The sequence below is a fragment of the Ammospiza nelsoni genome, chromosome 8, assembly GCF_027579445.1.
Source record: "Ammospiza nelsoni isolate bAmmNel1 chromosome 8, bAmmNel1.pri, whole genome shotgun sequence".
NCBI classification, from domain to species: domain Eukaryota; kingdom Metazoa; phylum Chordata; class Aves; order Passeriformes; family Passerellidae; genus Ammospiza; species Ammospiza nelsoni.
In genome coordinates, this window is record NC_080640.1 from 7,019,100 (window position 1) to 7,035,977 (window position 16,878).

The 16,878-nt window shown below is 43.4% G+C and overlaps 1 protein-coding gene across 1 annotated transcript in view; it reads left to right on the forward strand.

The window, feature by feature from the left end:
* The first annotated feature begins 801 nt into the window (after positions 1-801).
* HSPA12A (heat shock protein family A (Hsp70) member 12A) overlaps positions 802-16,878 on the forward strand; it is a 52,973-nt gene continuing 36,896 nt past the window's right edge. The window contains exons 1-4 of the mRNA XM_059476970.1: positions 802-852; positions 12,750-12,903; positions 14,672-14,757; positions 16,626-16,753. Coding sequence (XP_059332953.1) covers positions 12,888-12,903; positions 14,672-14,757; positions 16,626-16,753 — 230 coding nt within the window. The 5' untranslated portion in view covers positions 802-852; positions 12,750-12,887. The remainder of the gene's footprint in view (positions 853-12,749; positions 12,904-14,671; positions 14,758-16,625; positions 16,754-16,878) is intronic.

Here is a 16,878-nt window from a genome sequence, read left to right on the forward strand (position 1 = left end):
ATTACACCAAGAAGCACGGGTGGACAAGAGGAAAAAACCTTTTCTGGCTTGAGGATTGCTCGTGGGAGGTTACCAGCCTTATTTTTGTTCTCTTGTGTTTGTAATGGTTTGTTACTTAGTTTGGATAACTCTTAAACTTCATCCTGGATCGAGTGACAGTAGGGGTGTCTCTCTCCCAGGTCCTGGAGACAAGTACCTAAAAATCACTGGAAACAAGAAGCTCTTGGCCTGACAGCACTGCAGAACCATGTGGGAGAGCTCACTCTGAAGACAAATATAAAGAATTCCCATGCCGTATAAGCCACCCCGTAATACATGATATCAGGGGACCCGTCCGTGATTTATGCCTGTCCGGGTTAGCTGCACCCACACCCCTGACGATCGGGGGAACAGCTGGGGTAACCTCCGCAGCCTCCTCGCGCTGCATCCCTGCAGGACCCCATCACCCATTCCCGGCACCGAGCCGGGCTGTCACCCCCGGCCACAGACAGGGGTCTCTTTCTGCGGCTGTCACCGCGGACGGCTTTCCGCTTCGGTGGCCGTGAAATCCGCATCTGGGGCCGGCCGGCCCTCACAGGCGGCCCCCCCGCCGGTGCCGTCCTTGTGCGGCTGCGGAGCGGGCGGGGAGGGGCGGCGCAGCCCCGCAGCCGGCGCGGGAAGCCGTCAGCGCCGGCCCGGCCGCGCAGCCGCTCCCCCTCGGCTCCGCACCGGCCGCAGGAAGGCGCAGCGGGGCGGAGACTACACGAGCAGCGGAGCCTCCCCCGGGGTGGGCAGCGCAGCTCCGCCGCCGGCCCGTGCCCCGGCGAGCGCGGCGGGAGCGGGCCATGTCGGAGGCGGAGAGCGGTGCCGCAGGTGAGGGGGCCCCGCCGCAATGCAGGAGCGCTGCCGGCTTCCCCCCGGCTCATGGGGGGAAGCGGTGTGGAGGAGAAGGGAGCCCCGTCCGGAGCAGGAGAGGCGGGAGGCGGCAGACAATGTCCCGGCTGTGGCCGTGCGGGCGGGGCAGGGCAGGGCCGGGCCGGCGGTGCCCGGCTCGGGGGATGCCCCGCGGGCAGGGCCGGCTGAGGGAGGCGGCGGCTCGGTGCGGAACCCCCGCCCGGAGCCGGGCAGCGCCGCCGCTCCTCCACGTGCGGTGCCCGGGGAGCCGGTGCCGCACCGCGGGGGGACCCAGGTGACAAAACAATGCGGCGGCACGGCCGGGCGAGGCGAGGCGAGGCGGGGCGGGCGCCCTGGCCGGCGCCGGGCGCTGCGGCGGGCGCGGCATCCCCGCCGGACGGGCCTTTGTGGCTCCGCAACCCCGCGGGTCGGGGTCTCTCCCTTTCCCGGCAGCGGCCAGAGGGAGGAGGGCTCGGACTGGAGCTCGGGGGCTGCTGCTGACATAGAGGCAGCCCCCCTGTATAGCGAGAAGCCTGATGCACTGGGAAAGAAAGACCTGGCAGCCGGGTGGGAGAGCCGGCGCTGTCTGGCTGAGCGCCTGAGCATCCTGGCGCAGCCCCGGGGACCAGGCGAGGTGTAGGGGTGGGGAAACCCCCACCGGTGCCGTTTTACCACGTTAAGGGGCTACATGTCTCTGATTCTGCAGACTTGACTCGAGCTGAGCTGAATCTTGTTTTGCCTGGAACAAGGATGGGTTTGATCCGTTTGGGGTTGCCCTGCCCGATAGGAGCAACACAGCCTTTGCAGGACGGGGTGGGCTCTCCTTGTGTGGGAACGGAGCTGGGGGAGGGAAGAGGGTTCCTAGGATACAGATGATATGGGTGAATAACCCTAAGGGAAATGCAGACTCAGCCTGATTTCATTCCATCTTTCCATGCCTTCTTCCTCACTGTAATCTGCAGACTTGAGGAAACTGCAGTGCTGAGCCAACGGCGCTGGCAGAAATGTATGGGGAAACTTAAAATTTAAGTTTGATTATAGTAGGATTTGGGGAGCGTTTAGAATGACATAGCTTAATTTCAGTGTAAGCGGAATAATAGAGTCATAAAGTGTCCATTAAAAAACCCCAAACTAAACCAGGAAACACTACTTAGAAACTAGTCGAATCCTCAAGATGCTCCACTGGGTTCTTCTGCCTCCCAACATCTAAATGTTCTCTCAATGCTTCCTAAATGAAATCTCTGTAACCTGTAACAATTTTCTAGCATGCAGCTGACAAAGGGAAGAATAGACTGACAGGTTCATTTGTCTTTCAGATGACAGGGTATCACGTTTTGTTTTCTGCCAGGTTGCAAGGTTGGTGCAATGCAATACTGAAATGAAGTAACTTGTGACATAGGGAGAATCTGTGCAGGAGGGATTTGGTAAGAAGACAGAAGACCAGGTAGTAAAGCAATGATTTGTGATGCCAGAAATCTTTATGTTCTTTCCATGCACTGGAATGCAGAGGCTGTCAGGGGGAAAAAAGGCTTGAGGGATAAAGTGTGATTTAGTGTGTGTTGTATTGACAGTATTGAAGCTGCTGCCACTTCTTGCAGCACAGTACAACACGTAAAGGAAATGTCTGTATGTAAAATAGCTGAGTGCTGTATGCAGTGCCTGCCCATCATCTTTATAGCTCCACTTAGCACAGCACTGCGGTATCTGCAGCTTGCTTAGTGAAACTGTTCATACCCAGGAGCTACTGCATGTAAAGCTTCTAATTATACTGATTTTTGGCATTTTTCAAGCCTTTGGCTGGTAATTGGGTAATGCTGGTTGAGCTGACAAGTTTTCCTTCATGACAGGCACCCTGTAAGCTTTCAGTCTGAGTGTTTGGTTCACTCCCATGGGGACAGCACTTGGTGCTCAACAGATCTGCCCTGCTCTGTCCCTACAAAGTCTCCCCAAAGCTTCAATCAGCTGTAGAGAAACCCCAAGAGGTCTGATCTGTCCAGAGGCATTTTCAGCCGGTGCATTTCTGGGTAAAGGGGCTTTATCCTGGTCCACGGGGAGTGACCAGGGTTTCTGACAAATGCCACTGTCACCAGGAGCTGGAAGAGGATGCTGCAGCCTTGGATGTCAGCTCAAGTTAGAGCAGCCTCTGGGAGGGCAGGTCTGTGCAGCAAGGCCAGAATGCTGTCTCTGCTATAAAAGACCTGATTCCTTCATGAACATGTCAGGGTCTAGGCCATGTTTTGTTTTCTAACTGTGTCACTGCTGCTTTGGGTTATATGGGACTTGACTTGTGCTTTTTTTCTGCCAATGCTTCTTTTGTTGGTTGAGTTGATGTGACCTGCCATGGACAACTTTTCCCACTTTCATGGCAATGCTGTTGAAATTTTTTAGGCCCCTTCTGGACATCATATCTGCTGTTGCAATTAAGTCTGGATTTCTTTTCTTTTTTCCTTTTAAAGTTACAGATCTGGTCAAATAGTTTACAATTTCCAGTTACTTATTCTTCTAAGCTGTTCCAGGGGATTAATTAATTTTTTCTCCCTTCTATTATGATTTCACCTGTTCTCTCTATAAATTCACAAAGCAACCATTCCTTTCTTAAAAAAAATCTCAAGAATATACTTTTAACTTTAAAACAATAATATTTAAAGATCCCATTGTGTCAGTTTTCTGTACCTGAATTGGTTCTGCCTTTTGATGATGTGTCAGATGGGATTTCACAAGTATTTGACTTCAAAGAGCACACCAGTTATGGTTTTAGAAACTTCTCCCTGTGGCTCTTTTAGTCTGTAGGTATTGTGAAGAAGCACATTACCTTTTTAAATTTAAAAAAAAACTGTGCTGGCTCCCAGTAAATGATAATGGAAAACGTGAAGGGAATAAAAACAATGCACGCCAACAATGCAGCTTTCAATTAGGAGGATGAGAACAGTCATGACCTTAATTTGGTTTGAAGCAGCATGACCTTTTTGGGGAGTTTGCATCTGTTCCTTTTTTTTGTGTTGTTGTTGTTTTCCTTAGGTGAACTAGCTGTTGATATTTTCTTTATGCAGCTTTAGTGAAATCTTTGTCCATCCATAGATGATTTCTTACACAATTACTCAGCTCTTGTGTGGCACTTGTCACGTTTCTATTAAACAAGCTGGCTGGTTGAAGAGGAGGATGGGTGAAGCTCCAGGCTGGTTCGGGTTGGTGTTTCTGCAGTGTGAGAGAGGTGCCAGGAGGGCTTGGAGCCTGTTTCAGGGATGAGCTCTGAGCTCCATGGGCAGTGGCAGTAAATGGTACACTTGCTTCTCAGATGTTCCACTGCAGAGTGTGCAGCTGTTTGGTGCTGTAAGGTCACAGATGTTGGTGTTGCACTGAGGGGATGCTGCTGCCAAGGCTGAGCCTCGGTGATCTGAAATGCCCGTGACAGATCCACAGGCTTCCTCTCCCTCGCTGTGACAAGTGTCCTGGCTCCTGGGTCACTACATCCAGTCTGCCTTTTCTCAGTGACCAGGCGCATTTTTGATATTTATTGATATATATTCCTTAGCTCTCATTATTCAAAATGTGTCAGCTCTGGCCCGTGTGCTGTGCTGTTAAGAATCATAGTGATATGCATTTAAAATAAAATCAAGTTTAAAATTTTGCTAGAACTGCTATTAAAACAGCGACTTTGCAGTGTTTTAAAATTAGCATGGCAGTGGTGATCTGTGTCAGTAATCAGTATTAAAACAGGAAATTCCTTCAAAGGCTGTCTCAGAGGGATTTGAGAAACGTTGTCATGTAAATGAAGAGGGAAATGCAGTCATTTCTAAGAAGTAAGCAAATAAATAAACAAAACTCCTCAGAATATGGTGGCCAGAAAGCCTAGAGTGCTTTGTTCTTCACCCAGGAGCGCACGAGGGTGTGTCAAGGACAGCAGAGGGGCTTTGGGAGCTGGGCTGGTGCTCCCCTGCCCTGGCTCACTGCTCTGCCCTCCCCTGTGAGTCACTGGGTGCTCCCTGGCCCAGAGCTGCAGCTCTGGTGTTACAGATTTGCAGGCTCTGAGCGCATGGATCAGTTCCAAGGGTACCTACATCTGCAGGAATGGGAGACCTGGAGAGGATTTTGCTTTTAGCTTTTAACCCAACACTCTCAGGCTGTGCTCTGCAGATGTAGTTTCTGAGGAATATTGAGAGAGATTTCTAGTAATCATTACCAGTTGGAGTCCAGAAAAGTGTGGATGTGAATGTAGTTCAATTATAGCAATTCCATGTCATCTGAAGGAGTTAATCCCCATTCTCTCTCTGAAGAAAATCAGTTCCTATTGCAGGAGCCTGCCCAACCTGCACTAGTTTCCTTGGGCAAGGAAGCAGAGATAAATTATTCTCCTTTTGCTACTTCCTTCACCCAGAGGCAATGATCTGGGAACGCAACTTCAGTTTGTCCATTTCTGGATACATCCCTGCTTCTCAGTGCTATTCAGGACCAATCTCTAGGGTTGAAGCAGTTTCTCTCAAAGGGTGTTACAGTCCTGAGTACTCTGTGTCCACCTGTCCCTGTGAGGTTCTGTGCATTTGTATCCATCTTTCTTTTTTCTCCTGTTCCCTGTGAGGCTGGAAGAGTGACTATTTGAGTGTCTCTTTCCTCATTACAGGGATTGGGATATTTTTCTCTCTCAAGAGATAAAAACACCATTAAAATAACATGCCTAATTCTCAGTGCTATTCAGGACCAATCTCTAGGGTTGAAGCAGTTTCTCTCAAAGGGTTTTACAGTCCTGAGTGCTCTGTGTCCACCTGTCCCTGTGAGGTTCTGTGCATTTGTATCCATGCTTTCTTTTTTTTCCTGTCCCTGAGAGGTTGGAAGAGTGAATATTTGAGTGTCTCTTTCCTCATTACAGGGATTGGGATATTTTTCTCTCTCAAGAGATAATAACACCATTAAAATAACAGTTTCTCAGTGCATCCTTGCCCCTCCTTTTGTCATTGTTTGGGAAATGTGACCATGTGGTCAGTTTTACCATCATTTGAGGACTCTTGATGCCTTCTCCATGATTAAAGATCAGAATACCTGTGATTAGACTGGGCTGACTGGCAGCTAGTCCCATTCCCTGATGCCAAACAGATCCAACAAATTTACCATCTATTTCTCAAGTTTCCATGGATACCTGAGCAGAGCACTGACAGTAATCAGAATGGCAGGGCATGCCACTTCCAGCAGTGCTGGTACTGTGCAAGTGCTGCATTCAAAAATCACCTTTTGTAGGAGCTCTCTTGCTTACTCAGCTACTCTCCTGTTACGATTTTAGCCACAGGAACTCCTTTGAAGGTGGTGCCAGGGGCTTGTCACCGTGACAGTGTAAATTTGCAGTGGTTTTCTGGTTGGTCACTTTGGTCTGTGCATGCACTGTCATGGCACTTGAGCATAACCCTGATGGGTGTTAGCATAAAAACCTCTGGAAGTGGATTTTGGTTGGTGACTCCGTGATTTTGTGATCTACTCTGCAAATACTCATCAGGTAATTTCTTCTTTTCTCATAAGTTATTTTTTCTTTAAGCTTTTCTTTAAGCCTGGTAACTGTTTTCGAGACCATCAAATAAAAAGAAAGAATATCTGGTTTTTGATACAGCAATGAAATATTGCTCAGGAGATAAATCAATAGCCATAGAATATGGTTTCATAGATGACTTTGCTAATGACTTTTCAAATGTGATACCTATATTTGACATTTTGTCATAGTTACTGTTCCTTTATTTTTCCATCTTTGAACAAAACTGGGTTTAATAGCCTTGAAGAATATGAAGGGATTTATATACAGCATCACTCATGCTGACTACTGTAAGTAATGGCTATTCTAGTTTGACTTTTCTTTTTACCCTGCCCCCTGCTTATCCTTTTTTTTTCCCTGTGAATTGATGAGAGTGGTTGGTTTTCTCTTGTCAAGGCTGTGTAAATGTGTGAATCATGTTAAGCCTTCCAGAAGATTGTCAAAATGAAGACAAACATATTCAAATTTTTTTCCCAATTCATGTTTTAAGAAAAAGGTGTCACTACATTCATCCAGCTTGATGCACTGCAAGATGCTGTTCCTGAATCTAGGAACGCTTGAAAACTAAATAACCTTTTTGCCTTCTAAGTGAACAAATTCCCCCCCAAATGTTCTTATTCCTGTGTGCTGGATGCACAGTCTGAAAAGCTGAACAGTGATTCTTTGAATACCTTGATTGAGAAATGTAGGATTGCATTCTTTTCAGGATACAATTGTATCTTGACATGGTTCTTAAATAGAAACTTGTAGTAAAACATGTTTATAACTGTAATATTTTGATCTTGTTTTTTAAAAAGAAAAAGCAGTGAACCAGTCCAGTTGAGCTGGGAAATGGTGATGTTCTCAAAGAGAGTGATTAACATCACAAATGTTCTGTTTTATGAGCATGGTCCTGGGAATTAGAGCATAATCTCAGTAGTGCCATTCCTGACAACCTTGCAGTGAGCCAAGTGGAGGAGGTGGATGAGGGCAGACATGATGATGGAGGAGAAGCAGCAGGAAACCTTTTCCAGGAAGGTTTCTTTTCACCTGAGTTCTGTACATCTTGGGGTTTGTTTTCTGTTCCTTACCTGTTCCTGGAAGCAGCGAGGGAGGAGGTGAGAGGTACAGGAAGGCAGTGCTTGCAGATAGTGCAAGAACTGTGAAGGAAGCAAGTTCAAAGAAGAGCTTGTTGAAGGGAGAGAAGTTTAGTTAGTGTGCACTGAAGGTGTCTCTTACAGAACCGTGTCAGGAAATATTTAGGGAAATCACGGAGAATTGTCTTTTACCACTCTGAGCTGCCAGATCTGTTGTTAACCCACCTTTATCACAACATAACACCTGCTGCCTTTTGCTGGAGGTAAACCAGGATCAGAGTTGTGTCTCCTGGCAGTAGTGCATGGCTGTGGGAGAGCTGGGATGTGGGGAGAGGGATCCCTGCAGGGCACTGCTGGTGAGTTCCCCAGGCTCTGGGGTGTGAGCAGGTTTTGAGCACACTGCAATCCCATCAGGGCGTGGGGAAGGAAATGGGAGGGAAAAGGGAGCTGGCTGATCACAGAAGCTGGAAATCTGTCAGGGCATTCAGGGTGGAGCTGGATTTGGGACCTTGCAGTGTAGAGGGTGGAAGGGTTTGAGTTGAAGGCAGCTTAAGGACACCCTTAGCTGTTGGTGAGGAGCTGCTGGGGCATCACACACCCAGTGAGTGTGATTGCTCAGCTTTAGCCCATCTTACCAAGCATTAGAGAGATCAGATGAATTGTAAGTAAAGTATTTTAGCCTATGTCCTGTCAGATAGAGGAGGAGTGAACACAACCCATGTGGCATTTTCAGGAGGTTACTGCGAGTTCTTGCGTGTTTCTTTCACCTCAAATTAAGTTCACAGAAAAGTGGTGGCGTCTTTTGGCCTCCCATTGCTGCTGAGGCTCAGGAAAATGAATATTGTCCACAAAGTGAGTGATGGGATGAAACTGGGGTTGGTTTTTGATACTCTTAACAATAATGGTAAAATCTTAAAATTACCTTAGAAAGAGTTCATAGGGTAGTCAAAATGTAATCCCTCTAGTCAAAGCGTGATCATGATGGGAGACAATATAGAAGCAATAAATGGAAAAGGTCAAAGTTGTAATGACAAACATGTCTTATTTTTAGAATTCTGTGCAAAGTATTGGGAGATTTTTTATTTTTTTTTTTGTTACTTAGGAAATCCTTGTGCTCTAATTGGTATCAGTGCAATGAATTCCAGTTCTTTGGGGGACCAGATATTATGAAAGGGTATCAGGAAACTTGGATTTGTATCAGAGATTAGTTATGGCTGTATTCTTGGAAGAGAAGTGTATTGCAGTCTTCAGCAAACCAGCTGGATGCCTGCTGGCATTTTAAAACAAAGGACTTTAATTGATGGTCATAACAGTGGTTCCATTGGTTTCAGTAGGAACAGAAGGTTCTTACTTCTGCTATGAAATATGGGATCTTTTTATTATGCATAAGAATATTTTAAGATTTTTTTTTTGCTTCTCTCCATCTCTTTTTTTATTGTTCTGTAATTATTTTAAAAGGCCATCTTTGTATTTACAGTAAAATGGTCTAGGTTGTCACATTGCATTTGGAAGCTCTGACATTTTGTTCCTAATGCAAAGGAAAATCTCAGCAATAGGAAAAGCTGAATAAGGTTTTCTTCATCAGTGCAGCAGTTGCCAGCTAATAGCAATATGGTAAACCCTTCTTTTCTTGTGCAAATATCATTAGGAAGGTTTGCTTGGGTCAAAATTATTTTGATGCTCAAATCTTTTGAATGAAACATAATGGGTTTATTCCATTCTTTTGTTGCCTGATGGCTAATCTATACCCGTGTTTGGTTCAATACATCCTTGTTTCCTTTTTATTTCCCTTCTTTTTTTTCCTAAATTTTAAATCCAGATGTAGTGCCTGAATGGGAAATAAGGAATTTGGCTAAAATTTTGGCATTACCCACAACCTGACTGAGAGCAGAGCAGTGTGTATACACACAGCAGCATTCACCTTTACCACATGCTGGAGGCTGGAAATTCCAGACAAAGGGCCATGAGATACTTGCAATGTTTGATTTGTGACACGTTCAGTGTGTTCATGGTGAGTTCAGTTAACATGGATTTATTGGAGCCACAAAGATCAGCTGCAGTAGTGACATTTTTAGTAGGTCTAATGCATCCAACTTCCCCTGTGCACCTGGATCAGCCGCCTACAAATATCTGAGTGCTGGGATGATTTGGCATTTGGAGCAGTGGATGTGCATTACACAAATCAAAAAGAGTTATCGCAGCTTTCCTTTTGAGCCAGGGTGGTGTCCTGCACCACTCTCAGCTGGGAGTTTGGAAAAGGCTGTGCTGGGACTCACTGATGTCTTTATAGTGAAAGCACTTACTAAAATACTTGAACTCTGATCTGAAATGGGGAATGGTATTGATCCTGTTGTTGATTCAGAAAGTTGTGGGAAGAGTTTGTGTTGGGTTTGTGGCCACTCTGTCAGGACAGCAATACAAATTTACTTATGATTGGGATATAACTCAGACAGGTGTTCAGGTATGTTCTTACAGATGCTCCTTTGCTTATTCTTTGGTTTGTGAAACAACTGTAGGAGAGAGATCCATGGGAAGCCTCCAAGCAGGGAAAGGAAAAGCTCCTACTTCTAAGGACAATTCTCTCAAGAGAGCCAGGGTGCACAAAGGAAGCACCAGAGGGTGGGTGGCAGCTGTAGGTCTGAGAAGATTTGCAAAGTGCAACTTCTCTGGTGAAGCCTTTGCTTTTGTAGCCATCACTCCAAAGTAATGCAGAATGTACCTGAAATGATTTCTGATGGCGGACTTGGGGCTTGAATCCTTATTTCTTCATTTTTTAAAAGTTGTTTCTTTTCCATACACAGAACTGGTGGCATGAGGCACATTCAGAAATGTCCCCCCTTCCCTGGTGTGACAGTATTTCTGGCATTATGCTGCACAGCCCCACACCCTGATTCCCGGGTTCCTGATTTACTTGTCCTGTTAAATTCTCCCTGGTGACAAAGCCCACTCTACTTTATCCATTATTTATGGCACCTGGGTTAGACAGAATCCACTGCTCTGCATCTCCTTCACTGGGGAAACGAACAAGGTCCATAATAGGTGAAGCAGAAAATTTTACTGATGCCTTATGTAGCTGAATTATATACAGATGAACAGAAAAGAGAAGATTTTGTGTGGCTGCTGAATTATTTTTTGTTTTTGAGTGCCACCTTAGTGGCTTGTGACTGGGAAGTCCAGCACTCAGCCTTCTTTAGCTGCTGGCTTGAAGCTGATTATCTGGGACTCTATTGGTCCATGTCTGGCTTTTTCTAGCAGTTCCCTAAAGTTGATTTATCCAGTCCTGAGTAGGAATGTGTGGCAGGGGCTCTCAAAAATTCAGAATAGACTGATGGCCTTCCAGCTGCCATTAACTGATCTTTCTAATTAAATAATGAGCTTGGTCCTGCTCTTCAGATCTGTCAGAAAAATCAGATTCAGCTGAACACTCAATCAGTGAAATATCCACACTGCATCAGCAAAGTTTTTATAAATGTTCTGGACTTTGCTTTTAGTCTGCATTCTTTGACACTTAAAGGTTAATCCTTGGTTGCATTTTGTCAAAATCTACAATGTTGCTGATCATTTACTGAAGAACAGAAAGAGCTAAACAGATTAGGCATTGCAGGAAACCACAGAAAATAAACTCTTGCATCTGTTTAGATGAAAAGAAGGATTAATTTAAATTAAGTCTGCTAAACCAACAATTGGAGCTAATGTGATAATGGACATGATTTCATTAATAATACAATATCTTCTGATCTCATAATTTTGCTAATTCTGTAATAGTTTGGGAGCCTTCTCTGTTTTCCCTTCAACTTCTGATCACCTTAAAAATGCACAAGGTGTTCTTTGCCAATTACTTAGGTTAGGACTTAAGTCAGAAATCCTAATGTGTTCAGATTTAGTCTATACATATTTATTGAAATTATCCGAACCATATTCCAGGTTAATATTCAGCTCAGAAGTAAATACAAGAATTTTTATTCAAGAAGTTTGCATCATATTTAGAAAAAGATTATTTTAAATACTGTTTCGTTTGAGGACTTATTTAATTTGGATTCTAAATCACCTTCCTCAGTTTAATTTGGTTTGTAAATTGGCAAGAATTTAAGTGTTTATTTAGTGCATACTGTTTAGCTGTGTTTTTGTCCTAGCATGTAATTTGACAGAGATAAAGATCCTTAGTAAACACGGAGATAAAGCTGGAACTTGAGCTATGTAGAACATTATTTGATTATGTTTTTTTGTTGCAGAAACCATAATAAGACATTCTAAGTCATTCTAATTCTAGAACTGTTCCAAATACCCTGATCCTATCCAGGACAGTCTAAGCATCATTTTTCAGTTTCATGGTTGCAAATCAGGTTCCTTGGAACCCTTTCCCCATTCTCTGGCTTGGAACAGATGCTTTTGTTTCTGTCAGATCAACCAATCACACAGTGCTTTAGAGATAAGGGATTTTTAAATATCCTGGAATATCCATGCATTTACTGTTCTTCAGAACACAGCTGTAAAAATTGTTACACATGCACATTTTTTTCACCATGGAAACACTAACTCAACAAAATACAAAAGCTCCCACATAGACAAATATATTTTAACACCTTGCAGTTCAGATGGGGTAGATAGTATAATGTTACAAATATCCTAATTTCATTTGCTTTTAGCAGTTATTTCACTAACTGCTGAGAAGTTTTGGCATTAGATCCAGGATGCATTATAGAATTATTTTATTTAGCTGGGTATTTACAGGAGGAGCCATGAAGGCAGTGCTGGATGGTGATGGGTTTGGAAGGGTCTTTTTTTTTTAATTAACTAGAATTCATTCTTGGTAGGACACCACCCAAGTTAGTGGTTTCATTGGATGGATGTCAGTATTGCTCTGGATATTTATTCACTGCTCTTTGAGATACTAAAATGTGTATCCTGTCACAGAGAATTTTCTGAGTTGCACACAGAGATAAAAATAACTTTTCAAGGCTGATAGCTGAAGACAGGTTGGAAAATGCACCTTAGAAACACAGAGTAGTTTGGGGGGTTGGAAAGGACCTTGAAGATCATCTTGTTTCAACACCCTGCCAGGGGCAGGGACACTTTCCACTGGACCAGGTTGCTCCAAGCCCTGTCCAGCCTGGCTTTGAGCCCTTGCACAGCTTCTCTGGACAACCTATGCCAGTGCATCTCCAGTGTCACAGTAAAGAATTTCACCCTGATGTCTAATGGAAATTTACACTTTTTCATTTTAAAGCCCTTTCCCTTTGTCCTGTCATTACCTGCCCTTGTAAAATGTCCCTTTGTGACTTTTGTAGGCCCCCTTTAGGTACTGGAAGGTGCTCTGAGGTCTCCCTGGAGCTTTCTCTCCCCGCCTGTCTCCACAGCAGAGGTGCTCCAGCCCTGTCATCATCTCTGTGGCCTCCTCTGGAGCTGCCCCAGCTCATCTGTGAAACATGAGTGCTGAAACAGGTAACCAAAAAGTGGCAAAGTCAAACACTGAAAACACATGGTTTGATGTTTACATTTTGTGCTCCAAATCAGCATCCTAAGTGTGGGTAAAGTGCAGGTTTCCAAAGATGTTGAGTCAGTGTTGCAATGTCCTGGTCTGCTCAGGAAGTATAGGGCAGGTCCAGCCAGGAATTACAGCAGGATGCAAGGAATGTATTTTGTTAGTTATTTAATTTTTTTTTTTCTGTGTTGAGATATTGTTTTTCAATTCTAAAATAAATACCATGTTGCTGGTGCAAAAATTAAGAGGTAAAAATGGCACAAAGGAGGCTGATAACAGCATCTGTTCCAAAGACGTCTTAATGAACAGAGCAGATTCTGTGCTTGTCACACTTGGCCTGTGACTTTTTGTACTTCACTGCAAGAGGAGTAACTTAATATATTCCTGGAGAATTTGTGTAGAAAATGCAAATACTGTGCTTCTGCAAATGCTTCTAAAAATCAGGCTGAACATGCATGTTATATCTTCAAGAAATATATGAAATTTCAAGAGCAAAATTAAGATTTGGAGAAAGATTTTTTATTTTTTTTTCCCCCTGCAGGCGAATTCTCTCATACTTGCCCACTGCAGGGTTTTTAAATCTTCCCTGGGAAACAAGACATATTTGATTGCCATTTTTCCCTATGTAATTCTGAGGTCTTGGAGAGCCAGTGTCATCTTGGACTGATGCTCTGAATTGTCAGTCATGTCTAGGAATTACATGCTATGAATAAACATGTGATGCATCCAAGTAGGTGATAAAAATACATTGAAATGTATTACTTATTATTTAATTATTATTAATAATGTTCAGAGGCCTATTGCATCATTCTGCTTTACATCTAATTACAGCTTGTATTCTGTGGAAGAGAATTCAGTAAGCACTCGGGGCTTAAATTTTAGAGCAGAGGGGTATGAGCATGGACAGGCTGTGTGGTACCTTTGGTACGTTCTATTTTGATAAACTATTGCATTCTTCAGATTATATATAAATCCATCTAAGCTTAATTTGTTTTAAGCCATTTCATTTTCTGTCATCATCAATGTAAATGAAAGAATGAAAAATAAAATAAGTGCAGTACAGTATTTGTTACTCATTTGGTCTGTGCCTTTAAATGAAGTTTTAGTATTGTATGCTGGGTAGAAATATTTCTTTGATGACTTGTTAATAATGCTTTCCTTTTTCCCAGCTGGATTCTGTCCTGCAGTAGTATTAACAGCTGCAGGATGTTCCAGTGCACAGTGTAGTGAAGGATGAAAACAGAGACAGTATTGGGAAAGTTTCAGAATAAAGGCTCAGGATGGACAAATTGCAGCTTACTCTTCCTACTTTCTCCAGTTGCTCTCAGCTCCTCTTTTTCTTGTAAATGGGTCTGTCTTTTTGGATCTCACAGCTTGTGTTTAGTTTCTGCATTCATGCATTTAAATCCTGGGCAGTGTGTGGTGCTCAAGCTGCTTGTACCAACTATGATTTTTGAATATGTTTAGGAAGACTTTTAACATTGTACATGACAATGTAATAAAAGGATGGTAATAGTCATGAAGGTCAGACAGACATTTTAAAACCAAAACAACAGTTGTGTCTTAGCATGTTTTAAAGGCAGAACATGTTTTAGATGGCAGCTGTGGAATTTGCTTTGTGTTTTAGCAGATTCTTTACAACTGGAAAACAGTTTAGCAGTGTGCAAAGTAACTGTTGTATTTACTCATTCTGCTTGCTGACACTGATGGGTGTTTGCTTCCTTTTAGATGCAGTTTCCACATCTGCTTACTCATCACCAGCCAAAAGCTTGGGAGACCCTGGAATAACTCCACTGTCTCCATCACACATTGTGGTAAGAAATGCACTTTGAATTATACTGCATGCTTACATCACCTTCTCCTGCCTAATTTCTTTAGAGTTGTGATTTCCCCCATACTGATCCCCTTTATGTTATCCATAGTAGTGAGTGAGATTTTGGGCACACTGGTGTTGCTGACAGAGCTCTGATTCATTTCATTGGGCTCCTGGTTTTGCTGTTTTTCATTTGCTAAACTCATAGACTTGCTCCTGCATATTTTTATATCAAACATAGGGGCTTCTTGATCCTCAGGGTTCCCAAGGTCTTTCCCTGTCTTTATCACTGATTTGTTTAGGCAGCCCCTGAAAAGTCTTCTTCCTTTCAGAAAAAAAAAATGGAGGATATACATGGTACTCAACAGTAAAACACAAATTCTCAGAGAAAAGAATCTGCCCAAAGAGAGAGAGAGGTAGAAGCCCAAAATAGAAGTAACTGGTTTTATTTCTTAAGGAAAATAGCCCCTTCTGTAAGCTTTTAGAACCAAGAGCATGTCCCATAGGTAGTGTGTTTTAATCTCTTGTACATCATGCTAATTTTGTTGCTAAACTCCTATTAAAACTAACTCCCACCCTTTTTTAAGATCACTTGTATGGCTTGTAACACAGTACATGCACAGTGTGCTTTATGTTAGTGCAAGGAATTGTGTTCAGAACATATTTGTATCCTTGTCAGCCTATGGTGGAACACTGCCTTAGCTTTCTGATCCAAGTTCAGAATTGTGCACAAATCCATCTTCAGGATTTCCAGTGCTCTCTCCCATAGTTTTTGGCTCTTATTCCCTTCTTTCTCTATATACTCTTGAAATTCCTCTTTTACTTCTGTCACAATGATGAATTACATCATATTTCAGTTCAATTTGCTCATTAAACTCTTTGAGGAAGACATTGCCTTAGTTGAAAAACTTTCATTAGGAGAATCCAAACAAGTCTTTTAGGATTGGAGCCAAAACTTGTTGCTCTTGTTTCTCCATTTCAAGTAGCAGGTGTATGGGGAGATCTTGGAAAATGTAGGGATACAACAGGAATGTGCAGGAAGGGAGAGGTGTGGAATTAACAGAGATCTGTGGTGGAGCACTGCCCATAGAGTGAGGCCATGAGACAGCTGCTCTGTGAGAGGTATCATCACCTGCTTCCAAGTGTTTCTGAGTGTAGGCTGAGCAGTCCTGGTTGATTTAGGGCAACAAGGCTGGTGAAGGGTCTGGAGCATATTGCCCTTGACTGTGCTTTTCAGGGATTGCAGGATTACAAGTGAAAGGCAGGAGAAGGATTCAAATTCATCATGAGCAGCTGATCAACTTCCCTCATTCCAGCACAGGCAGGAGGAGTGCAGCATGTAGTGCTGGCTAAATGAGTGTTATATAAATTCTTCTTTGTAACATGGGCTGTAAACCTTATTGCTGTGTTTTGGGTGGGTTTGTCTCTGTTATTTTTGAATGGTAATTGTATTTCATTTTCATACTTATGGTATAGTTAACTCCTAAAACCACCAAGTAGGTCCCGAATATATCACATTGATGGACAAACTCTTCAGTTGATCCGTTTAAGAAAAAACCAACCAAACCAGCCCCAAACCCCTAAGTTTTAATAATACAGCATAAGAGGTATTCCAGAAATTAGTATGAAGGAAGCTTTGAATAGAAAATGATGTATAAAAGGCTCTAGCATATATGTTGAGTCATGCACTGAATTTCCAATTCCATTGGAATGTGCAGCCTTCTGATATCAACTTTGGTCACAAGGGCAAATTTAGGGAAGTCCCCATGTTCACTGAAGAGATATGCAGGTCTTGCAGAGCAGAACTTGTGGCAGGTTACAAAGATTCTGATCAGTGACTGTGTGTGTTTTGCTTCTGCTGTTTAACAGAAGGACTCTGATGCAGAGGATGCTGTAGAACAGTTATTTCTTGTTGTTGTGGCTATTGATTTTGGCACAACTTCCAGTGGCTACGCCTACAGCTTCACCAAGGAGCCAGAATGTATTCATGTAATGAGGTAAGGGCTGCAATGCAGCATTTGCTTTGTGACTCTGAGAACATGGGTTGCCTGCAGTAGCCATAGATATTTTCTGCAGGAGCCTGAAGTGTCTGGATTTGCCTGGCATTATCACAGTGTGCAGA